At 38.9% G+C, this 27371-nt stretch overlaps 1 protein-coding gene across 5 annotated transcripts in view; it reads right to left on the bottom strand.

The window, feature by feature from the left end:
* Positions 1-27371, bottom strand: part of DPYD (dihydropyrimidine dehydrogenase) — a 675852-nt gene that overhangs the window by 163050 nt on the left and 485431 nt on the right. For all 5 annotated transcript variants that reach the window (XM_075936591.2, XM_075936588.2, XM_075936587.2 and 2 more), the window contains one exon: positions 3675-3743. In XM_075936591.2, coding sequence (XP_075792706.1) covers positions 3675-3743 — 69 coding nt within the window. The remainder of the gene's footprint in view (positions 1-3674; positions 3744-27371) is intronic.

A 27371-nucleotide genomic window follows, 5' to 3' on the forward strand; every position in this document is an offset into this window, starting at 1 on the left:
GTGCATCCCTAGTTCGAACTAGGGATGCAAATGGAGACAACCGAAGTAATTAATGAAGCGGGGATTTAAATATCCCGTGCTCCATTAACATGATCTCGCCGGCGCGCTAGTTCGAATCACAGCTGATTCGAACCAGGAAGTGCGCGCCGGGACGCGTTAGTTCAGACTAAAGCCCTTAGTCCGAACTAATGTTACTCCTCATTTTTTGAGGAGTAACATTAGTTCGGACTAAGGGCTTTAGTCCAAACTAACGCGTCCCGGTGCGTACTTCCTGGTTCGAATCAGCTGTGATTCTAACTAGCGCGCCGGCGAGATCATATTAATGGAGCGTGGGATATTTAAATCCCCGCTTCATTAACTACTTCGGTTGTCTCCATTTGCATCCCTAGTTCGAACTAGGGATGCAGTGTAGACGTACCCTATGTGATTCTCAGTTTCAGCAACTCAAAACCACTGTTCAGGTGCTGATAACTGCAAAAAGACTATCAAGAAACTTCATTTTCACTTGTGCAATTCCACTACTATACAGACTCTTTCCAGAAGAGCTCTGAACTTTCGTTCACATGAAAGACATCACTGCAAAATTGGTTCTTTGTATTTGCTACCATTTGAGATTAACAGGGAGATTGATAGCTTTTAACTCTGATTTTTTGTCACAGGTTCACATTAGCCCTGGAACAGTATGTGTCAAATCAAAACAAAAATATATTATTAAATTATTTTGCTTCACTCCCTACTGTGTGGCTCCCAACATTAACCATACTGAGCCCTTCTGTGCTCTACTTCTACAGTGCCAGATACTATGAGAGATCTAGTATATCCTTTTCCATGGTCATGTATGCACCTCGATATATGAAATGGATTCAGCTTCCTGGCCTGCACAAAAGCCTGCATCTCCAACACAAAAGCCCTTTAGACTTTGAGAGTTCTTAACATCTATCTCTTCCTCAATATGAAAGTATGTGATGAGAGGTCATGCAGAACTAATCAAAATCCCCAGGAAATGGTCCTATTCAGAAAGGAGTAGAAGATTTAGATGGTCACCCAACCCTTTCAAATAAAAATTGAGATATTGGGGCCCCATGATAGTTTAAGAATAGATAGGTACTCTGTGAGAGGTGAGAAACAGAGGATGGACTTTCTGTCTATGCCTCAGACCTGGTAATGATGAAAATTTGGTTGGAATCAACCATTTATAAACACCGAAATGGTGATTAAACTAGAATGCATAATCTGTTGTCTGCTTACATTGATTAATGTAAGAAGGAAGAAGGAAAGATAAAGATTTGTAGATGTAATATACGATACAAAGATGAAAACATGGGAAAAATCACAATGCTACAAGGAAATAAAAAGATCAGACACTATTTAAAGAATTTTCTTCTTTCAAAATAAATCAACGAAGTTCCCTCTTTTAGTCGATACTGCAAAATGCCCCCAAATGAGACACTAGCCACTTCACATTTAAACAAGAAGTCAGAAAAAAGTTCAATAGTTGCTGGTACACACAGATAAATTCTGTGCTCCAAAACCAAAAGCTAGTCATAAACATTTCCCTTCTACAGAAATTGGATTACGTACTTGTATACTTTGTAGACATACTCACACCAGGGTATAGTGTTTGTTGTTGACTTCAGAAATAAAAATAATTAAACAGGAGAGAAAAAGAAAGAGTCCATGCAAGGCTCAAATATTTAAAAATAAATAGTATTTCCAAAAAATGTGTTTGCCTATTTTGCTAAAGTAATTAACAAAAATTAAAATGAAAAAAAAAAAACATACTGATAGATCTGACAATAAATAGCAAACCAAAACATTCCATCTTCTCTTCATGTACTTACTTTGGCAGAGAGCTTAAGACACAGTAACCATTCTCTTTGTCTTCCACTTTCCCCAAAACTAGAATATTGTTTTGAATTTACATTTCTAATTTTTGCCTGCATTGTAGCATGGTTCAGCAGCTTTGAAGGAGTGTGATCATGAGAGAAGCTATCCATCATTTTCATGAGCCTTCCACTTCCTAGTCAGCTCTGCAACTTGTGACTACAGAGCTGTTGTTACTTTTGTTATTGGCTTCCATGACAAGCTGACCTTTAGCATGAATAGGTCGGCCTCCTATGGAGACAGAATTCACAACCTTCTGGGGCTTATGCACTCTTGAAGGCCACATTTATTATCTTCTAGATAGGGCTTTAAATACGGTACAGAAATATTACTGTATTTTATTCTTTAATTCTGCATGACTATAACATGATAGATGCTTTCCAAGCTCCAGACGTTAAGAATTACTTTCACCGTGTAAGTTACCTCACACTTAACAAAATATATTTATCTAACTATTCCATCGTTTCCAAAGTGCTACTCCAAATATAACTGCAGATTGAAAATGTGTCTTTTTTCCCCAAAATTGATAGCAATTACAGATTAAAAGAACACTAAGCATTTTTGCCTTATAGAAAAGAAAGAAGAGGAGCAAGAAGCATGATAAAGCCATTCATCATAGTCAGTTTAAACATGGTAAAGCTCATGTCAAGCATGGATTCCGCAAAAGATTTCATGGTCAATTAAGTAAATACAGGTATAAAATGGACCTAGTGTTGAAGATCACAAAGCCAATTACTGATAATGTTTAATTTCACTTCCCTAAATCTCCAAAGTGATTTTTTTTCCTTGTAGGTTTAAAATGACCAAAGAGAATAGAGAAGCATCGTTCCAGATTACTCTAAGAGGCTTTAGAACGTTTTGGAAAGAAAAAAACAATTATATACACAGATATATACATATACTTACCCACGTACATATATACACACCCATATATCTATGCACTCCTCCAACTATGTATGTGTGTGATATTTATAATGTATTAATTCTGAACAAAAGCTAATAATAATGCGTAATTGTTTTTTCTCCATAAAGGGCATTAAAACTTCTAACATTGATTTGGAAATGTACCTCTCTATTTCTAGTGGACATTGTAAACATGTGAAGAAAAAAATCTCTTTCATATTTTTAAATATGCTGTCTTTATCAAGTATTTCTTCTGATATTCACCATGGACATAAAAATATTAATAGCTTTTGTCTTCAAATTGAAATACAAATTTCAGCCATATGGTTGGTTGTTTGCATTTATGCAAGATTGGATTTATATTACAGAAAACCTGCTGACTGTTATTATATACTGTGGATTTTTTGCTATCATTTTTGCAAGCCTGTATTAAAACTAGAATAGCATTAAATGAGCCTTTTATACTTTAAATATTCAAGAGTTTTATATTCAAAATTTCTTCTGGTGCTGTCAAACCACTGTGCCTGTAGGCAAGGTAAGATCAAGTTAAGCTCTCGAAGGTAGAATTAAATTTTATCAGGGCATTCATCATAATATACAGTTTGCTTAAAATGCAAATAAAAAGTATGTGGATTCAGAGACTAAAGGCTTTGCAGGTAATGTGTAAAAATTCAAGGAACCGCTTTAATGGAATAGATGTTCTTTAAATTTACATTTCCTTCATATTAATGAGAACACAAAAATAAACAAATTATGATGGACATGCTTTAAAAGTTCATCTTTTACTTTGAATCTCTTGCTTCTATAGAGCTTCTTATTGCAGCTCTTTATTTAAGAAGAAGGAAAACAAGACAAAAGACATGAGGAAACACATTAAGAACCATTACCTCAGCCATTTTTGAAAGTTCAGTCCAGTCATCCTTGTTGTAGCTGCACATGATACTGGCAATTACAATCTGAAAAGAAAACACATACAACAATTTGTAAGCTGCTGTACACATGAATTATACCTACTATGTACAGTGACACAGAACCCTTTTGCACTTCAAAACATTAACTACGATACCACTATATCAGCAGGTCAAAATCATTGGAGGCAAAGAAGATCCACAGACATTAACAACTTTTTTCAGTATTAAACACTTATTCAGTAAAGCTGGTAATACTACATAATTTTAATTTTACAATAGTTTACCATGTCATCAACATATAGACCCAATTTTACTGCCAGTAAGAATAGAAGCAGGCCTAGGCATAGTACCTAACAGGTACATTATACAACTTAGTTGATTACTGGGGACAAGACTGTAATTTTAATAATCTATTATTACTTACTATTTGTATAGTGCCAACAATATTCTAGGCACTTTACAGACTGGAGCAGAGATATGTCTTCTTACCTCAAGAGTTAACAATCTAGATTGACAGCACAGAAATATAAACCTTCCGTTGGTGTAAATGAAACCAGAGTTTCACCCAGGTTCGGGGAGATGTAACCCTGAAATTCACTGTACATCTGAGTATGTGGTTTTTTAATGTCTGTATCTTCTAATCTCTAGTTTAATCCCTCATGCAGGGAGGAGAGAGGATAGCAGACAATTCCGAGGAAGTTTTTTTTAATGAGGGAATGGCAGTAGTGAAGAATTTTTCTTGAGCATGAAGCTACAAAAAGGGTTAAGTCTTTGCAGTATTGGGTTCTAATGTATTGCTCACTTTAACCTCCCAGCTATTTTCAGTTCTATTGTTTTCATGTTTCTCCCTCAAAGATTATTCACGTTTTTTTCCCTGAAGATGGTTTAGCTTTCATTTTTCCAAGGTGAATTTCATTTGTTATTTTCTGGCTATTGTTGTAGTCTCTCAAGGTCTCTGTCTGTTATTTCTCTTTCTTCCCTGTTGTACTCAGCACCTCTCAGTTTTTGTATCAGTGAATGTAATTATGTGCTATTTATATCAGCTTCCAGATCATTAAAGATTTTAAATAAAATTGGATCTAACATGATGCCTCAGATACTCTGGCTAGATACCTCCCCTACAACTCAATACATTTTTGGTATGGGCCTTGTAGCCATGTTCCAACTGTGACAGTATCTAGTGAAGATCGGCCCTGAACTGCCAAACCTTAGGAGACTCCATCATGAACTCTGAGGAGCATCAGAAGAAAGAGGGTGTCATATTTTCTTCTGGCATAGATCACTGAAATCAATGGAATTACACCAGCAGAGAATTTAGCTCAAAAGATCCTCCAGAGGGCAGAGAAGAAGGATTAGGTTAAAAGGAAAAAGCAGAACTGAAGGAAAACATGGTATGAGAGTTAAAATACAGGAATAGTCAGAATATGCATCTGACAAACTGGGTCTCTGCCCACAAAATCTTATGCCCAAATAAATCTGTTAGGGTGCTTCTACACAGCATAGTTATTTCGAAATAATGGCCCTTATTTTGAAATAACGAGAGCATCTACACAGCAATTTTGAAATAATGGATGGATTATTTCAAAATCTATATACCTCATTCCATGAGGAATAATAGTGGAGGACACTCCACTGCTGCTATTTTAAGCTCCTCCCCAAGGCCATTCAAAGTAATTACTCCCTGTGTCTCCTGGGGCTCTAAATCGAGATAGCGCATCCATATTAGGGAAGCCTGCCTTGCACTAATTTTGAGGTTTCCCTGTAGTGTAGACGTGCTATTTCAAAATAAGCTATTTTGGAAAAAATTCCAAAATAGTTTATTTCTAAATAAGTGTGCTGTGTAGACGCACCAGCAGTCGTTAAGGTGGCACAGGACTCCTTGTTGTTTTTGAGGAATATTCAGAGAAATTACTGAAGGATAGTGTGGACTATTCTGTGTAGAAAAGGAAAGACATAAACAGTAGATGAGAGACTTTTAAAAAAATCTTTAAGACAATTTGAGATGTAGTTTGGTTCAGGGGTTGGATTGATGTTTGATATGGATCTTAGTTTTTTATTTTTAAAAACCACCAAAAGAACAGTCATACTGGGTCAAACCAAAGGTCCATCTAGCCCAGCATCCTGTCTATTCTAGCTCTCTTTTTCTTCAATAAAAGTGACAAAATTGCCCTGCTCTAAAGAGCTATTTTGGAAGAGATTTTTTAGGGGGAGAACTAACAGATTTGAAGTATTATATTTCTCCTATTAAAATACAAAAATTATATATCTTTATGAGCATACCTACTAGCATAAATATAAAAAAATAACCAATTTATTGATTAAATATGTGCATTCACTGTTGGTGTGTTTTACTGAACATATGAGAGGAATAATATGTCAATTATGTTGATGATAATTCTTTAATTTAAAAAAACCCAAAAAACAAACAACTTTATATAATTTTAGGACAGGACATTCTATGGCCTAAATTATTCGAGAGGTTAAACTAGACAATTACAATAGTTCTCTCTGTTTTTGAAATCTCTGAACACTTCCATAAGCATACTGGGTATAAAAAAAACATCAACAATAATAAATACTTTTCAACAAGGCAGCTTTTTGTATTAAATATCCAAGGTTGTGTCTAAACTGCAGGGTTTTTTCAAAAAAAGTAGACTTTTTTTGAAAAAACTTCACCTGCGTCTAGACTATAGCCGCGTTCTTTCGAAATTAAATCGAAAGAACGCAGCTTTTCTTTCGATGGCAGTACTCCTCATTTCACGAGGAAGAACGCCTTTTTTTGAAAGTGCTCTTTCGAAAAAAGGCGTTCTTGAATGCAAACAGGGCTTTTTCGAAAGAGAGCATCCAGACTGCCTGGGTGCTTTCTTTCGAAAAAGCAGCTCACTTTTTCGAAAGAAGAGATTGCAGTCTAGATGCTCTTTTTCGAAAGAAGCTTTTTCGAAAGTATCTTTCGAAAAAGCCTCTTTCGAAAGAGGCTTGCAGTCTAGATGTAGCCTAAGAGCATGAAAAGTTGAAGCTCAAATGCAGATTGTCTAGCATGTTCATAATTCATTATGAAACTAAGCTTAGAAAAGTGTGCTCATGTTCAGAAACTGAAAGCTAAAGAACTATATAAAATGCTGCACTGGATGAGAACCAATGTCTTGTGAATTTCCAGTTTCTGGAAGATTAGACAGAAAGGGTACATCTATACTTGCTCCCTAGTTCGAACTAGGGATGTAAATATAGGCGACCGAAATTGCTAATGAAGTGGAGATTTAAATATCCTGCGCTTCATTAGCATGATCTCACCGGCGCGTACTCTGCTCAACAGCTGATTTGAACCAGGAAGTATGTGCCAGGACGCGTTAGTTCGAACCAAATCCTTTGGTTCGAATTAACATTACTCCTCATTTTTTGAGAAGTAACGTTAGTTCAAACCAAGGGATTTGTGTTGAACTAATGCGTCCCGATGTGCACTTCCTGGTTTGAATCAGCTGTTGAGCAGAGTAGCCAGTAAGATCATGCTAATGAAGTGCGAGATATTTAAATCCCGTTCCATTAGCAATTTCGGTCACCTACATTTGCATCCCTAGTTCGAACTAAGGAGCAAGTGTAGACGTACCCAAAGATATTTGATAACACATGACTTCGGGAATATGTGTGTGTGTATGTGTGTGTGTTTTAACATATTCTGGAGTCACAATGTGTAGGTCATTGGAAATCTAGAACACAATTCAAATTCAAAGTAAATTCTTATCTTTTATCAGAAAAAAAGATGAGCCACAAAGGTAAATAAGAGTAAGTAGTCGAGTTTGATTTCATCAAGTGTAATTAATGAAATCTGAAAATTCTACTGGGAGTATACGAAGAAGGAGGAATAAGATATATGGTGTTTCAAAGAGCTGTTAATTAAGAAAACATGTTTATTAAATATTGATTAATGTTAGTATTGACATTTAAAATTATGTATATACATGTGTCTGAAATAGTGGTTCATGGTAACAATAATATAGTTAACCCAGAAATTGTATTTCCATTGTAAATGCCCATGTAAAAGATGATAAAAGTTTGAAAAGTGGTATTTTGTTTTCTTATGTCTTTTTCTTGCAACTTGAAATAAAAACTGATTTCTTATTTCAAGCCTAGTCCTCCACTTTTGTAAATAGTCCTTACCCACATGACTACTCTGATAAGATAAAGACAAATAATAAGAGGGCTACTCTTGTACATAATGACTTTTTTTTTCATTTGATAAGTATTGCTTTTTCTGCATTCCTAATGGAGCACAATCCAAAATTGCTCAGTTTTGTTTACATTATTAGTTTTGTTTGCAGCACTGGGAACTTGTGTTCCTTCTACCAGCTTTTTCACAATAATTCTCTGTAGTTAGGCTAATTTCATTTAATATCAATAACAAAAACATATTTTGATGGCCAGGTAGGGCATTTTGGTGATGTCTGAGGTACGTATCAATGCCTAACAACACACGGCTAGGAATTTATCAAAAAAGGCAGAGTAAAACTCATACACTTATTATATGGATGGAAAATAAGAGAAGTGAGGACAAAAGGTAAAAATCATTCTTTTCATATTCAGTGTAAAATAATATACTCAATTGTAAATTTCTCAATCCTCTCCTCCCTATTATAACACTATATAGATTACCGGCCTCTAAAGTGCCAGTTTGAAAAAGTATCCGAACTGGCAAAGCAATTTCCCACAAACATATCCTTAGAATTTAAGAACCCAATGAGAATATTTTTTAAAAAATATGAAGGTAGAGTGATGTTCAGCCTAGTTCTTGCCTCCCAAGGAACAACTAAGAATGACTCCAGTCAGGAGTTTGGAAAAGAGAACTTATAATGGAAATACAGAAAAAAAACCACCTTTCATTATGATTATTTGAACACCAATTTTGAGATAAATCTCAGACCAAGTCTTGTTCACCTTACTTACCTAAGTAGTAAAGAACAAATATACATGCTGGCCAGTAAAGCATACAATAAAACTGATGCTGAAACGTAACACCCCATAAATGAATGTGGGCTAAATTGTGGCTTATCCTAAACCTGGAATAAGGGGCAGCATGTGGTTATGTTGATCCTGAAGCAGACTACTGAACCAATCATAACTGTATGACAATCTGGTTCCTAGCTCACCCCTTGCTGACATGCCAGCCCTGAACTTGGCACAGATTGCTTTCCTCTTTGCACTCGATAATTACATTGGCCAGAGTGTATATGTGTGTGTGTGTGTGTGGGAAATGTAGCGTAACATTCTCCTTTCCCACCTATGATGGAAGGGGGTGGGGAGAGGAGAGAGGGAGAATAGCCTTACAGACATGGATTTCTCCAGTACTACTTCCTATGATATAAGCAGCCCTCACTGAGGAGTAAATAGATTCCTTGCTCCCTGAGCAGGCAAACATCTCTCAAGATTGACAAGGGTGAACAATTTGACTAAGAACGAGTCTCTGAACTTAAGTCAGACTACATGTTTAGAACAGACTGCATTAAGCACAGGGGATGTTCTTGATTGTTCATGTAGCAAAAAGCCTTGAAAGAAAAAAATGGTTTTTTGCATAATCTGCCATTTGGATCTGGAATTGTAAGAAAAATACATGATTCTTTCGCTTCCATACAAAAAAAAAAAAAAACATTTCACACAGTTCTGTAACTAATGCATTAGTAGTTATACTTAAAAGGATGCTGTCAAGGTGCTTCTCCTAACCTTTAAAATATCTTTATTGCTGTTTAGAATAACCACCTGAAAGCTTGAAACAGAAATCTCTTTCCTTCATAAATGTTTCGTCTCTCTCCTTATGCATATGTGAATGTATCATGAATGCTATGATCCTGGTTTTTAATTTTTAAGGAAAAGGAACACTAAAATATTTGTTTTTAATATGGCCTTTCTCTCCCTAAAACACAGAATTCATAACAAAGACTTTAAAAACAAAAAGAAAAAAAATGGACCTACTTTGGGTTTGCCCACCTTGGTCATTTCTATTTAAAAATTAGGAGTACTCCAGAGATAGGATTAGTTGATACAACTTGTCCAGTTCCTGCTTTGGAAGGCAGAGGGAAGTTGATAGAAAAAAATCTGATAGGTCTTCCTCTAGATATTTGGATTTTAAGATGAATAATTCTATATTCAATACAGTAGCAATCTCAGTCAGATCCTAGTCCTATCTACCTACCCACTGTAATAACCATACTTAGGAGGATTCTCCCTTTGCTGGCCTATATCCCTTTTCCAAAGCTATTCTTCCAATCCTATATAAGCTGTCCCTGTACTCAAGGAACAATAGCCACCTTTTTCTACTTCCCCTTCCCTCTTTATCCTTAGAATTATCCTTGATTAACCTGGGTTTTGAAAGTTATGCACCAAGTTCCATGTAAATACTGCTCTTGGTTTTCACCTGTGCTATCACTCCATGCTGCGCACCAAACAATGCATTCTGAAGTACTTTTGAAAATCTCCATGGACTGCAGCATCATTGCAGCAACACAAAGACACAGTGGATATTTTCACTAAGGCCCAGCCTACTTTAGACCAGACAGGTTGGATTAAGGTATGTCATCCAGCTATGCAAAATGCATAGCTAGATTCAGTTTATCTTAAGTTGAGCAACTGCAGCATCTATACTGTGGGAGGCTGATGGGAGCACGCACTCCTGTTGGCTTCCTATACTCCTCACAGAATGAGGAATATACAATGCTAGTGGGGGCTTCCCTCAGCATTCGAATTGGAGGTCTACATTAGACCCACTCTTTCGAACGCCAGATCAACCTCTGGAGGGTCCATACTGTGGACAAGCCTTAAAAGAAAGTTCTACTGAAGGCTGTAAAACTAGAAAGGAGCTACAGGGAGGTACAAGGATGAGGTTTGTGACAGCTGCCTATTTGAAAAGGAGAGTTCACTAACTTGACTAAGATATGGATGAGGAAGAATGGCTGGGTGGGCAGGGACAGCAATAATTGGTAGAAAGAAAAAATATGGACTGTATGTATGAAGTTACTCTGAGTTTATCTAAACTGCAGAAATTAACTGTTTTAGGTTTGTACAAATAGGAAGAACACAATCTGTTAAAGTCTCTATTATTTCTAAACCTTTTGTCCATCTTAAACCAATACAACATGCATAAAGCTATACTGACATTGGAAAAGGTTCAGAAAAGGGCAACACAAATGATTAGGGATTTGGAACGGGTCCCATATGAAGAGAGATTAAAAAAAGACTTGGACTTTTCCGCTTAGAAAAGAAGAGACTAAAGGGGGGATATGATAGAGGTCTATAAAATCATGACTGGTATGGAAAAAGTGAATAAGGAAGCTATTTACTTATTTCCACAATAAAAGAACTAGGGGTCACCAAATGAAATTAATAGGCAGCAGATTTAAAACAAACAAAAGGAAGTTTTTCTTTACTCAGCGCACAGTCAACCTGTGGAACTCCGTGCCAGAGGATGTGCTGAAGGCTAGAACTTTAACAGGGTTCAAAAAGAGCTAGATAGATTCATGGAGGTTAGGTCAATCAATGGCAAACTGTAGGGACTTTGTAAATTATCAATAAAAATCACAGGTTTGGGTGATATTTCACAAAAAGAGGGAGGGTAAATGGGTCAGTGATCATTAACAAGGAAGGTTTAGTAGTGCAGGGCAAACTGCTGCCAATTTGATCTTCACCTTACAAGGTGTCAATTTTGATCTTCACCTCGCCAGAGGCTAGAACAAGGACTATATGGCACCCAGATCCAACCTTCATTCTGTTTGACCCAGACATCCTTATATGTCTAGTTTGTTTCACAAAAGCACTTAAAAGTGCATAAGGATTATGGCTATTGAATGAAAATAATTTACCTCAATTTTTTTCAATTATTACAAGCAAATGCCACAGTCCTTGCTTAAAAACTAACAAAAAAGTCAAAGTTTTTTACAAGTTTTATAAAAGAAAGAATGCACACTTCAGGCATATGCCGTATTCTGCTCTATACTGTGGCACTTTAATGCTCCAATGGCATAAGGTGGCAGCAATGGGTTCAGGTTCCTTGAGTTGTATAAAGCTGACACAGTGACTATACTACTCCACCTCTGTACCCTCAAGTCTAGGAAGCACGTCAGGAGTCATACTTTTCCAGAGTAATGGCTCATGGAGGGCCACAACGTGCTAGTGCAACTAGAACATCCTTTAGTTGCTTTAAGTTGCAACAAGCCCCAGGGTTGGAAATGGGGTGGTGGAAAGATGCTGTAGTGATGTTGTTAGAGTAGCATCCTTTTCTGGCCATTCCAGATGACCTGATGTGATCATGGGTCTTCATGGGAAGAGGGGGAAAGTGAAGAAGTCTCTATCTCCAGTGTTCATTGTGGTTCACCAGTTAACGGTTATTTCAGCCCTATCCTCTTTGGTTGGCCTGCAGGGCTTTAGCCCTGAAATACATTAAAACAAAAAGCAAACCTAACTCAATATTGGGTCTCCCACCAGTCTTTCTGTGAAGCATCCTTGCTCTGTTCTTCAGCCTGAGCTCCCAAACAAACAGCTACTTCTTGTGTGTCACTTGCTACTTGGTGTCTATCTCTCACTCCCCAGTGTATGCTTCATCTAGCAGGCTCCACAACTCAGCGAGCAAAGCTTCTTTTAGAAAAACATGAAGAGTTCTATCTTTCTTTCTGACCAGTCAACCCTAAACTTAGCCTGGTTCTCTAATGTTATTTCCCTTCCAGGATTGGCACTGCCTTCAGGTGTTTCAGAGGTGTGCTTAGCTGGGGACAGACACTCTTTAACCCCTTCTCTGCTGGTGTGAGGACTCTGCCATTTTTCTCCTATGAATTTGGCCCATTAAAGTCAAGTTTTTTTCTCCCAAGTCACTGTGTCCTCTTCAGGTATAACTCATCACTTTGGTGGGGAAAAAACCCCAAACAAATAGGAATGTGTGTGTCATTTATTAGCAATTCTGCAAAAGATTTGTCAGACTATCATGCTGTTTCCTATTATTATGTCTTATTTGTACAGTGGGATCATCTAGAAGTTCCAGTCAGAGACAAGAAGCCCATTGTGCTAAGTGCCGCACAAATACAAAACAAAAGGACCAGAGGAACTTACAATCAATGCAAGTGGCAAGAGACAAGTAAATATAGACAAGTAGGAGAGCAAACAAAACGAGACAATAAATAAATAATTGCATTTTCTTACTCCAAAATCATTAATCTGAATATATATGCTTTTAACTCTCAATTTGACCCATCATGAGACACATTCTCTCAGTGTCCCACCTATTTCCATTGGGTGTACATAGTTCTTTTGTGCATAGGTGCATGGAATATTACAATCTGAATTGCTAGTTCATAGAATGAAAAAGTTGCTGAAATGCCTCTCACCAGGAATAATATTCTGTTTATAATAAATACACACACACACACACACACACACTTACATATGCAATAATGAAAAGTAATCAGCACACAAAAGGCATGTTGTTCTTAAAACTAGTTTTAGAAGCCAATTAAATTGTGTTGCCTTGTAGACCTTTCCAGGTTTTTATTTTATTTTCCTTTTTCATTGCAGTTTTTGATTTGTTGCAGAACTGAAATAAAAATAAGCTTCTTATTAAAAAGCTACCTAGAATAGCAAATCCCATGCAATAAGAGAGTTAACAATTGTAAACCCTGTCATGTCTCTGAGAAGCAGAGGAATTATCTTGTTATCAATTTAATAATGGAACATTGAAGTAAATGATGCCATCCACTGACACCAGTAACACTCTCTCTCCTGGGAAATTCATGTCTGTAGGAACTGTCAATCTAGATGGATATGGACATATTAAACATTGTACCTTCAGTCCATAAATCTATTCTTTCTATGCTGCCTTAATAAAAAGATTCTGCATGGTGATAAAGACAAGCAATGCAGAATGTCTTGACATTACTGACCTACAGTCCTCCTATTTTAAAAAAAAATCTTTCAGAGAGTGGATATTAAATAATTTAACAATCTCCAACTTTCCCTTGTTTTTCCACGTCTTGTATTTAAAATATCTTTAAGAGATTTTATGTCAATGAAAACGGAATAATTACAGAAGAATACAAATGTTGACTAATGTTGTATTTATTATCCGGTTGTCTTTGTTTAGAAAGCTAGCTGCTTACAGTCCTATCTTCACTTTGCTGCTTTATATCTTCTCTGTTGTTTTTTCAGACTGAAGTGGAAATAAGATACAGTATATCTAAACACAGACAAAAAAAACCAAATACACATAGAATGGAGGGGGGTATTTCAGCAAGTAAATAAGCCCTCAAAAGTTATAAACACAAAAATGGGATATTTTGTTTGCAGATGGAAAACAACAACAGGATGGAAAACAACAAAAAGGGCATTTCTGAGGCTAAACTGAAATGTTTATTTTCAAAGCAGGAAAAATTTGATCCTGTGACAATGTCCAGTTTGATGAATCCAGTTCTATTAGATCAAATGAGTGATGTAGATTTAATCAGATTATTGGGTGGATGTCAGTGAGGTAGACTGGGCTATAACTCCAAATTAAAGCACACAGCCTCTAAGCTCCAATGTAAGTCCTGAGGCAAATGAAAACAAGGAGTTGGAGACAAGCCAATTTATCAATAAAATAATAAAATGTTGCTTTGGCTGAAACAGGAAGCTAAGCAGACCACATCTGATGAGCTGTCACATGATATAATATATCAGTCGCTTGATTCCTAGAGATGTTCTCCATCCACAATTTCTCTAGAAATCAGAATTTTGGGAGCACTGCATAAATAATGAAGGCCCAAATCAAAAGTTCTATGTAGTGCTTATTGTACACACTATAGTGATAGATGCAAGTGATAAAATAATACCAGTGAATATATCTGAAAGCCACAGCATCACAGGAATCCGGTGAATTTACAGGTGGTACTACCTGGAAAATTATACTTTTTTCCCACATGGAAAATGTTGGCCAAAAAACTTTGGGGAAAATGATCTAAAACCTGTAACATTTAAAAAAAATTTGGCTATAAGTGAAAAATTGTAGGTGCTCAACCAGAATATGCATTTTTATTAAAAATATCAAATATATTAGAAGAAAGAAGACACTATGACAATTTTCATTTAATCAAAAACCCACTTTTCCATCAACAACAATTTCAAGAGAACGTTTTTAATCAACATTGCGAATGTGAAATACAAATTTAAAAGAAACTGAAGGGCCCAAATAATGAGACACTCTGACAGAACCACTTCTCTTCTCAGGGCCCTCATTAAAGAGCACATTTTTCAGGAATGAAAGAAGGGTACTAAGTACAAGTTCCTGGACGCAGATGTCTAAAAAAGGCAAAATCAGTGTCTGTAGGAAGACAGGAAAGCTTTAGGTGGCCAGGAAACCCAAGGTCATATATGGGAGTCTCAAGAAGTTCATCAGTTCAGATAAACTCCTCACAGACTAGAAGTTCATGTAAATCTTCTAAAAAGTTATCTGATGGCTGCAAACTCGCTTAGAGATTCAAACAGATCTTTGTGATTTTATATTTAGGGTAAAGATGAAAATAACAAAAGAATAACTTTTCCCTCACTCTCTTAGACTCTGTGGTACTCAACAAAAACAAATACATATGTAATTAAATGAATATTAATAAAGGGAAAATACACAATCTAAACCAGACTGAATTTGGGAGAGGCGTGAAGGAGGTTTGGATCCGACTCCATTCTTAGACTGCTGGACACTACAGAGTTTGTAACACCCTTGCAAGAGTACCTTACAGGTAGCAACACTACCAAGAGGAAGCGAGGGAGGAGGAAGCACGTGTATGATTGAAAGAGCTAATGGAAAGGGATTATATCTAGCTTTACAATATTTCAGATACAAACTATAACCTGCAGCTAAAAGTTATCAACAGGGTGCTGACACTTTATTGATTTTTAAGACATATAGAAATACAAAGCAGGAAAGAGGAAGCACAAGTTAGTTTCCCACTCCCAACACAAATATTTTAACAGCTATGGATGGATCTATGGTACTTATACACCTCCCATTACTGTAGTATCTGAGCACCTCACAGTCTTAACTGCTCTCCATTTTAAATTAATCTTTATTTTACAGATAGGGACCTGAGGTGCAGGGAGAAACAATGACTTGCCAGGGTTGCACAGGAAATTGACATAAATCATTTTGAAATGAGACAGGTGTATTTAGTGGTAAATCACAAACACCAGAGGCGTGGACCATTGGAAATGGGGTGAATGGATTCACTTATTTTTCTATTTAAATACAGGGGGTGGCTAATGGTGCAACAGTAATTTATACCACAGAGATCCTGGCACTATGTTGCCTGGTAGCCATAGCCATGAAATGAGCAACACAGTGGTCATACTCTTTTATATGGAGTAGTATATATTTCTTTATACCACTGTATCTCTTATTCATTCTGCCCACCCCCATGCCACAGGACCTGAGAACTGATATCTCTCTGTTCATATATTCCTTTCTCCCTCATTTCTGTCTCATTTCTCTTTCCCCATCTTTCTCTCTCTCTTCCCTCATCTTTCCAGGTTCCCATCTCTCCCTCCATCTTGCCTCACAGTTCCTCTTTCTGCTCTTCTATCCCCTCCAGGCACACATCTCATCTACTTTCCCCCTGCCCTTGAGCACAGATGGTCAAAACTCTTATTGACAATTAAATTTTCCAAATGATGTGAATAATCCTTTGGGGATTTCCCCCCTCAACCCAGTTACCGAGTCAGTTCTACATGTGTTTTCCCCTGGTGTACATCCTTTCCTCTTCCTCCTTTCCACTCCCTCTTTTCATCCCAAATGTATTTATCCTACTCTACCCCTTCTCCCTTTTATCCTCTGTTTCTTTTCACCTCCTCTGCAGTCTGGTGGTGGGCAGAGATTACAGGGATATTCCAGAGGAGAGGAAGAAGGAACATATCTTTAAGCCCTGCTATCTTATATTCTTCACCTTCTTCTGTTGCACATCACTGGAATGGTACAACAGCTATTGGGAGGGATGCGTGCGTTAGTGAAAACAGATTTGCTTCCTCTTCTATCCAGCCACTCATTCTGTCTTCAGGCCCTGCTTCTTGCACTGCTCTCCTTGCTGTAATGTAGTGTAGGGCACTGAGTGGGAAGGGAAGCAAAGCAATGATTGGGTGAAGAGTGAAATCAGAGAAAGGCTGTTCTCCTTGCCTGAAGTTAATACGTCTTAACATACTTAAAACCACCTTCTTTGGTGGAGTGTTCTTGTTTGGTGACATAGGTTTCATCATGGAATGGGCCACCCAAATACTCCAAAGAGAACCTGCTTCAATATAGAAATAAAACCTCCTTTGGTTGTACGTTGCTAGTTGTCACTTACCACTGTAAACTGGAATTCATATGAAGTATCATCAAACTACAACCCATACTCAATGGGAACCCCAGAACCCTGAAATAAATCTTTTCTGAACCCCCTTTTCTGGCCTCCAAACACTCCCTAGACTCTCCAAGCACTCAGCAGCAGCAAGCTCTCCTAAGACCAGGATCCACCAACTCAAAGCAGATAGAACAACAGATGCAAAACCTGAAGACAAATCTTCATTGCTAAAATGTTCAACAACCCTCTCCCCAGTAACACACTTTTCATGATCCCTGGCTCCTAATCAGAACAGGTGGTGCTTCTCATCCAGCGCATTACATGCCCCAATAACAACTGTGTGAGAGAAACCAGACAATCACTGAGTTTTCAAATGTACTCATGCAGAAAAATGATAAGACAATGTTCATCTGTGGGTGAACACTTTTCAGAAAGTGATCACTTTATATCTGACCCATCAGTCCTTATCCTTAAAAGAAACCCACACAACATTTTAAAAGGATGAGCTTGGGAGCTTAAATTCATTACTTTGCTAGATATTAAAAATCATGGATTGAACAGAGACACTATATAAGACCTTTCATAACTGGATTTCTTCCAAATGTGTTGCTTATGTTCTCTCCATGTTACAGTTCTGTGCTTACCACATGTACCAGTGCCAGAAGCTTTTCCCTTGATGATATCTAACCATAGGGGAATAGCTCTCACACCCATATGGTATAGTGTAAGGGTATCACCAGCTCTCACCACCGTCAGTTCCTTCTTGCCAGAAACTCCAACAGTGAGGAAGGAGGGTGAGTCAGGGAATAGACATGACCAAGATATCTCAGAGGACACCAGTTATGAAACAGATAACTGTCTTTTCTCCTTCAAGTACTTACTCATGTCCATTCCACACTATGAAACAAAATACAGGACTATGTAGCACTTTAAAGACTAACAAGATGGTTTATTAGATGATGAGCTTTCGTAGGCCAGACCCACTTCCTCAGATCAAATAGTGGAAGAAAATAGTCACAACCACGGCTACATTTTTATCATCATTCCACATTATGTGACTCTCAAGTAGTATCAGTGGAGGTGGATAGGAGTTCATGGACAGCTTGTAGCACAGCTCTGCTGAAGCCAGTGTCCTATCCGCCCTGCTGAATAATAGCACAAGGACCACTCTGCAGCTCTACAAATATCTTGGTTGGGCACATGGGCTAAGAAGGCTGTCAAAGATACCTACACTCTCATTGAGTGGGCTTTTACCAGAAGCAGTGGTGGAACCTGTTCTAGACCATAACAGGTCCTGCTGCAGGATGCAATCCAATTGGAGATCCTTTCAGAGGAGAGTGGGAGGCTGTTCACCCAATTGCTGTTGTAATGAAGAACTGTGATGACTTCTGGAAAGCCCTGGTCCACTCCAGGTAGAAAGCCAATGCATGGCGGGAATCTAGGCATGTAAGGGTATGGCTACACTAGCCACCCTAGTTCGAACTAGGGTGGCTAATGTAGTCATTCGAACTTGCAAATGAAGCCTGGGATTTAAATATCCCGGGCTTCATTTGCATGTTCCTGGGCGCCGCCATTTTTAATTGCCCCGTAGCTCGAACCACCTGCCCGTGGCTACACACGGCACGGGCTAGGTAGTTCGAATTAACACTCTTAACAGTCTTAGTTCGAACTAGGGTGGCTAGTGTAGCCATACCCTAAGTGCCTCTCCTCTCTAGAGTTATGCAGCTTGGAGAAAAACACTGGTATAAAGATATTATGGTTAATGTGGAAAGAAGAGATCACCTTCAGAAGAAAGTCCAGATGAGGTTGCAGCTGTACCTTGTCTTTATAAAAGAGCGTATAAGAAGATTCCAGAGTCAGTGGTTTAATTTGAGGATATGAAGGAGAGAGCGCAAGAGACCAGGGGCTCAAATGACAGCTCCATGAGCCTGGTAAGAACCAGATTAAGGCCCTGTTGATGGACAGGATCCTTCATAGTAGGAAACAATCAATAAAAACTCCTCAGAAAATAGACAGATATCTCATGCAAGATTATAACACCAAAGAACCTTGGACCAGGGGATGAAAAGCCAAGATCGAGGCTAATTGGACCTTAGTGGAGGAAAGGACTAAATCCTGCTTCTTCAGCATAAGAAGATAATCCAGGACATCCTGTACAGGTGCAGAGGGCATGCTATGCTCAGATGCCCAATGGGAGACTGGTTCATTTTGCCAGATAAATCCATCTAGTAGAGGCAGGCTGGATTACCCAATAGGCAGACTAAGCACGAGCTTAGGGCACCAGCAAATCAGGGGCACAAAAAAAAAAAAAAAAGAGAGAGAGAGAGATTTTACGGTATAGTATTGTTTTTATTTTGAATTACATATGGGGGGGCACCATAATCTTTTCAGTGCTTAGGGCCTCTAAAGGTCTTAATCTGGCCCTGAGTAGAGGGTTTCCTATTCGCCAAAAGGACCCACTGCACCTCTCTGGAATAGATTGCGCTTCAGGATCCAAGCTGTGAGGTGGAGAGAGAGGTGACATTGAGGTGCAGAAGGCAATGGGGTCCAGGAAAAGAAGGTTCTGGTGAATGGGCTACTGAGGAGTTCAGGAGTGTGCTGAACAAAACTGGGTGATCAGAATGACTCGAGCCTTGTTCCTCCTGTTTTTTGACTGGATCTATTGATCAGCGGAATTGGTAAGAATGCACACAGCATCTCCCTTGATCTTGATAGGAGAAACACATCAGAAAGACTGCCCCTATTCAGTCCCCTCAGAAAGCAAAAGCGAGGGCACTTTCTGTTCTGCCTGATGGTGAAGAGGTCTACTTGGGAAGTCTCCGACCCTTGGAAAAGTAACTGTGCTACTGAGGAGTGAACCATCTACTCTTAGGGAAAGAAGGATCTGCTCAGTTGATCCACCAACATGTTCCTGGCAGCTTGAAGGTGATGTACCTCTGGGTGAATTGCATATCAAATGCAAAACTCCCAAAGGTTCAGTGTAGTACAACCGTGCTCCCCCTTGTCTGTTGATATGAAACATGGAGACTGTGTTGTCTTTCAACACTCGAGCCACATTATTGGATAGGTGCTGCAGGAAGATTTCACATGCTACGTGTACTGTCCTGAATTCTTTGATGCTGCAGCTCCTGCATGGACCCCATGCCTTGTGTCTGCGGTTCACCAAGATCCAACGCATCTGTCATTAGCAACAGTGAAGTCTTCACACTTTTGAATGGGACTCTGGTAAGGACTGCAATGTGGTCAGAACTGTGGGGTGAACAGTGATGACCATGTCTAGATGATCTCTGGCCAGGGAATACACAATAGCTAGACACTGTTTTAGAGGCCACAGAAGAAGCCTTGCATAAAGCCATGATACGTATACTCGCTGCCATATGGCCCAGCAGCCACAGGCACAGGTGCCCCATTTTGAGAGGAAACATGGAGAGGCCTGTGACGAGATCTCTCATCATCTGGGAGAGGGATGCTTTTGTGTTGATAGAGTTGAGAATCACTCTGATAAACTCTATCCATTGCCTGGGGATTAACTTTAATTTTTCCATGTTTACCATCAGACTGAGCCATCCACATAGATCCAAAAGTACTGTGATGGCTTTTGGACATGAGGCCTGGTTCTTTTTCTTTCACAAAAGGAACTAGATATTACAAACTCTACTACTTTGACTTCACTGAATGACCTCCCAGCCATAAAATGGGAGAATGCTCATTTTAGCAACCTATATCATATCATAATTTATATTGCAACTGCCCACTGCCTTATCTCACAAACAAAATGATTCATATGACAATTCCCCATAACTTTTATTCAATTAGAAATACAGGGAATTAAAGATCCTGGCATACTTTCTGTGGACAGCAGAATTTATTCCCAGCTCCAAAAAAAAGATGTGCAAACTCAAATTTTCTCAGTTGTTGCAACTACTGTTGCACAATAATTTTTGATGGGGGCGCCACTCCAAGATTTTGGAAAATGGTTGAGGGCCACACTCTTCCAGGATATTAATGGAGGAATTTTAGGGTCTGGGATGGAGGTTGGGTGCAGAAGGGAGGTTGGAGTATGGGATTGGGGTGCAGGAGGGAGAATGGTGTCTGGGAGGGAGTTTGGGTGAAGGAGGCAGTTGTGACCTAGGGCAGGGAACTGGGGTGTAGGGTTTTGGGATGTGACCTAGGGTAGAATTGTGATCTGAAGCAGGATATTGGGGTGCCAGATCTGGGAGGAGGTATGGGTGCAGGAGGGGGAAAAGGGTTTGCATATGTGGAAGGGTAGCAGAGGGTCAGGGAAAGGGAGGGTCTGGGGTGCTAGAGGCAGGCTCTGGCTGGGAAGCACTTACCAGCAGAAACCTGAGGCAGACTGTCTACTGCAGGCTGCTTGCTACTCCATGTGACTCCGGTCTGGGCACAAGAGGTAGGGGATGGGGGAGGAAGAATGAGGACTGAGGGAGAAGGCTTCCTACATTGCCCCTGTACCCAGCAAAAATTCTCAGCTCCTACTGACCAGAATATGAGAGATTGGCCAATGAGCTAACAGATTTAGCTTGGGAGGGGAGGAGGAGGTGGAACAGTATAAGTCTCCCTCCTCCTTCCCCAGCAGTCTGGAATGGAGAGCAGCTGGCTTTTTAAAGTGTGAGCTGTTCTCTGACTAAGAGTTTTAGAGAGGTGGCCGCAGGCCAGATTGGGTGGGTTGCCAATCCCTGTACCAGGGAGAGAAGAACTACATCCTCAGATAGGATGTAAGATAGGCTGGCTCAAATGTGTGAACTGCATCAGATACACACTGGTTTTCTATTTCATCCATTGATTTTTTTCTCTATAAATTCCTCTTTCACAGACTCCAACCCAATGAGTCACATAGAATTATGTTCAAATCCCAAGATGGTAGGTCTTCAGCATTCCCTTCTGAGAGATCGGTCTGAATATCTCAGCAGTGAGTAATTTTATTTTTCCATACAGACATTCTAATTTACTTAAGTAGATAGCTGTTATGTTTGAGGACCCAAGCAGTCTTTGGGCTGCACTCCAGAAGCAAATAAGACACAAAATCAAGGGAAAGAAGTTGGCAGTTCCCTTCAGACAAATCTTTTCTCCTCTACTGTCAGTTCCACCCACTTCATGTTAATCTTTTTAAGGAAGGAAATCAGTGAAGGCTGAGAAACTTACAATAATTTTCACTAAATATTCAATCAATTTAACAATAATCTAACTTGTTCAGAACTTCTGATAAGTTACCAGACATTTTCTTAAGTCAAAATGTATAGTTTATGGGATTATATTTTAGTTAGAATGAAAAATATGCAAGCCTAATCACCCTACAGTATAGGAGAGGCTTTAGCACCAGCGCAGTTATTGGCAGGTACTCAGCCAGAAAGGTAGAAGAATATATACCAGGTCAGATCCTGGGCTACTTTAGAGCAACTTTGAGCCCTTCCCCCACAAGACCAAAGCTGTGCAAAAGCGAGTATAATCAGGCACTGAAGAGTTCCTATGCCCCTATGCCTCCATGATTCCCAGCAACATTAGTAGCTCTATGAACTTGCTGACAACTGGCAAAACTTATAATAGTCATTAGACCACTCTAAATTCTGCCAGAGGACCAGATCATCCTAAAAGTGGGAAGCAATCTCCTTCTGAGCTGCACCAACTGCTACTTGGCTATAGACGGGGAACTTGGCCTTTCTGGTAGACCAGGAGCTCATACATATTGTTCAGCTGTCTGATACATTTTTTAGAAGTGCAGAACTTGCAGGTATTGTCAGCCTTTAATATGGCACTGGGACTGATGAAGATGACAGGATTTGGCTCAGAGTAAAGCTCCTGTACCCTTAAGCATCTAGACAAAAGTGGTCTGATTTTCAGAGGCATTGAGCAATGCAGCTGTCACTGAAATCAACTGTAGGTACTCACCACCTTGCAAAGGAGTCCACTTCTATTTAGGTGCTTAAATTTGGATTTAGGCACCCAGATTGAAAAACTACTTAACTATTGTATAAATTCACTTGAATCAGTGTAAAGTGCTAATTTCAGCACAACCACTAAAAATACAGAGAATACTTTAAAATGAAATGGAATAGGAGTCACAGGGATAAAAGTGTGAAAGAGTTTGGTGTAAAACCTAAATCTCTGAAGCAACTTCTCTATAGGTAACAATGTAAGCGGTAGAGAGCAGGACAAAAGGGAACTTGCTAATGTTATCAACAATACAGTTTTGCATTTAAACTAAGAATGAATTAATGCCTACTTGTAGCTGATTTGAAAAGAAGCCTTTCAAATAGTCTCTTGAATTTAAGACTCTAGGAAGGAAAAGTGTTCAACGTGAGATTTTTCTGTTAAACATTAAAGTAGTCACTCCTCATTTCCCTCTACCAGGACTCCAAGTCCCTCTGTAGAAATGAGAAGCTCCTCTATTGGATCAAGTTGATACTGGGAACCTGAACCCTGCATGAAGGTACTTGGTCATTAATACAGAGAAGCTATATTTTGTTAACTCCAATCAGAATATACAAAGGCTTAGAGTGATGGGTATAAGACAGAGGAATGAAAATTTGGGAATATTCAAAGTACAGACAAGATTGGAAACAAACAGGGTTTTATGGTAGCAATTGTCAAATATGATTTTAATAAAGCCAAATTAAGCATATATTGGTAATATATACTAGGGGTATGATCTGTTCAGAGCACAGTGGGGATTGAACCTGTTTATACATAGTCTACTCAATGGAAAAGGTAGAAATACTTTTTTTTAATCTTAGAACCTCTCACTCTCACATCACAGACTGAAGTGCTGCTTTGTGAAATAATGGATTAAAATATGAGTTTTAGACCTCATCTACACTAGAAAGGATTTTCTAGTGAACACTTCTAATGTAGGCACATCTAAAGGAGTTCTTTTGCCAGCACATCATATACTAGTTGCCTGATTGAAATAAATTATGTCAGTAAAAAGATCCTTTTGCTGGAATAACTGTGTCTGCACTAGGGCTTTTGCTGGCACAGTTATGTCAAAGTGAGTGCGATTATTTTCACATTTGTAACCAATATAGTTATGCCAGCAAAATTTAAGTCTAGATTAGGCCCAAGTATTTTTCTTAATGGGGACACAGAATATCACTACAGAAATTAAGTACAGAATATGGACTATGGGAGCAACATATACTTTTTGCCATTTGAGTATAAATTTGCTTTTTTATTATTATAATATACATTCTGCTGAAAGAAAAAATGAATTATGTAAATCACATGCACTCACTGTCTTCTAAAAGATTAGCAGTCAGTTCTGATACACTGTTTTAAAGCTATTGTACATTTTAAAAGGTCTAATTCTGAAATTTACTTAATTGACTGTAACAAACAGAATGGAAATGGGGAAGAAATATTTGGTGGATAAATGTTTTGCACAGGTAATAAGGCTGGCAGAATTTCATCCTTTTTAAGAACGGCTAAATGGGTTGTTTTAAGACTTTAGTTTTTGATGGATCGCTGGCTATTAAGTTTTAAAAACCATAACATTTAATCATTTTGGTTTTTTTACTTCTTAACATTGCCAGAAGGTCATTTTTACCTCACATAGCAACATCCACATCCTAACACTAAAACAATAATGATCCAGGAGCAGGGCATTTCTTATTGACTGGCTGGGGGGAGGTGATGGCCTGAGGCACTGCTCAGAGACATTGACCCCAGCTAGTTTTACAGGGCATTGCTAGAAAGAATGAATACTTTGTTCGTTAGCCAATCAAATGGTTGGAATCATTTCTCAATATTGCATTGGACATATGACAACTTATAGAATTCAGAAGATGGTTATTTTTTGAAGTGCCTATGTGTGCTCTCGCTAAGACAGCCTCTAAAGAAAAACAACAAAATCAGATGAAGCAAAATGCTGGACAATGTAGCACTTTAGAGACTAACAAGATGGTTTATTAGATGATGAGCTTTCGTGGGCCAGACCCACTTCCTCAGATCAAATAGTGGAAGAAAGTAGTCACAACCATATATACCAAAGGATACAATTAAAAAAACTAGGGTTCAAACTAGGGTGGCTAATGTAGTCTTTCGAACTTGCAAATGAAGCCCAGGATTTAAATATCCCGGGCTTTATTTGCATGTTCCTGGGTGCCACCATTTTTAAATGCCCCATAGTTTGAACTACCTGCCCGCGGCTACACGTGGCACGGGCGAGGTATTTCGAATTAACACTCTTAATTCGAACTACCGTTACTCCTCATTGCAGGGATATTTAAATCCCGGGCTTCATTTGCAAGTTCGAATGACTACACTAACCACCCTAATTCAAACTAGGGTGGCTAGTGTAGACATACCCTGAGTGTGTATATTTTTAGAGCATTTCCCTTATCAATACTCATTCTAAAAGGCTAGTCATATGTTTCTTCAAAAAGGAATTTTTAGCAGTAGTACTAAAGCAGCTTCTGCTGACTTTGGCCATTAAGGGGTTTGTCTTTTCCAATAAACAAGTACAGCTCTTTGCTCTTTTCCAGGAGGGGTCTGGTGGAGTATTCTGGAAAGTGCTTTAATTTTCTCCTATCTCTTACCCTGAGGCAAAAGTTTTAAAGATCTTCTTGTAGTCTTCATAAAACTGTGAAAATTGTCCTTTTCTAAGGGGATCAATAACTTACACTCTAAACCAAAAGAATTCTTCTTGTGTAAGTACAAATTTCCCATCTGCCTTGCTGGCCATGCCATGACTTACTGTTTGTCAAACTTGGCTGTAAAAGTAAAACAAACAAAATAAACTATGGGTTTATAAAATGCATGAAACGAATACAGCATGACACTAACATAGTTTGACTGGTCGTTCCACAATCAATAGTTTTTAAACACAAAACATGAAATATCTTACCACATGTCTCCTCAAGGTCCTCATTTGTCACTAGAAACATTTGATGCACAGATTTACTCCTAGAAGCTTCATTGTATTTAATATTGGGGTAACAGTCTCAGTTATACATTGTTACTTCAGATAGAAGATGGGTTCTTTTGAAATTCAATTTCCTCCTACAACCATTTGAACTTAGTGACATTAGAGTCTCTAGTGTTCTATCAAATTAGTAACAAAACCCTTAAAAAAAGATACTGTGACAATAACCAGCTGCAAAGCATGCTCTTTTGGGGCCATATTTTTGCAGGTTTCCTTAACTGTGCAAATAGTGCAGAAATGCTTACAGAGACTTATTGAAAATGTGGCCTTTCTGATCCTAGCAGACTTGAAAAGAACATTTTCACTAACAATATGAAACCTCAACTGTATATGGCATATCAGCTTCCAGACATACAGACTTTCAGGTCAGAAGCGACCATTGTGATCATCTAGTTTGACCTTTTCCTATACATTGCAGGCCACAGAACCTCACTCATCCCCTCCTGAAATAGACCTCTAATCTCTGGCTGAGTTACTGAAGTCCCCAAATCATGGCTCAAAGACTTTTAAGTTACAGAGAATTCACCATTTATGTTAGTTTAAATTGATCACCATTCTGAAGAGGAAGATGAAAAACAAAACAGGATCTCAGCCAATCTGATCCAGGGGAAAATTCCTTCCTGACCCCAAATAGGGCAATCAGTTAGATACTGAGCATGTGGGCAAACAGTTGACAAGGATCCCATGACTGATTCAATTTGGATTTAATCTTTATGTCATAATACAATACAGACAAGTCTGGTCCAATATCTAGGGCACTTGATCAGGAGTTAGGGAACTTGGATTCTATTTCTGTGTGTAACATTAAGGGACTGCCTACAGAGGGAAATTTAACCACAAAATATACCAGTATAGTTCTGCTATGTGATCTCAGGAAAATCACTTTATTTCTCTGTGCATTCTTCCCCTCCAACAACTTGGCAGTATTTAGCCAGTAAGCTCTTTGTAGCAGAGATTGTGTCTTATTCAGTCCTTTGCAAATGCACCCCTCCATGGTCCCCGATGTAGCCAATTCTGGCTAGCCATGGAAGGGTGGAGCGGCGCGCTGCCCAAGCCTCCCTCTGCCATGCTCCAGCCAACAGAAGACTGTGGCTGATTCCCTCCCTCCTCCCCAGGAGTGAGGCCCAGCCACACCCCAGCCCTGTTCCTGGTGGCAGCATCGGCAGCTGCTCACAAAAAAAAAAAAAAAGGCTGGGTGGGTGGAGGAAAGTGGGGGACACAGGCAATGCCGGAGCTGGGGGTGGTGGGAGCCAGCCCCTTGGGCAGCAGAGGGGAGCTGTCAGGCTCCATGCCTGTAGCAAAGAAGATAGGAACCCAGTCACCGCATAACCTTCAGCAGCTCTCGAGGAATTGGGCGCAGCAACTCTAGCTAGGGAGAGCAGCTGCCACCTGCTAGCTCAGTGTGGG

Source organism: Pelodiscus sinensis, chromosome 9 (genome assembly GCF_052426305.1).
Source record: "Pelodiscus sinensis isolate ZL-2025 chromosome 9, ASM5242630v1, whole genome shotgun sequence".
Classification (NCBI taxonomy): domain Eukaryota; kingdom Metazoa; phylum Chordata; order Testudines; family Trionychidae; genus Pelodiscus; species Pelodiscus sinensis.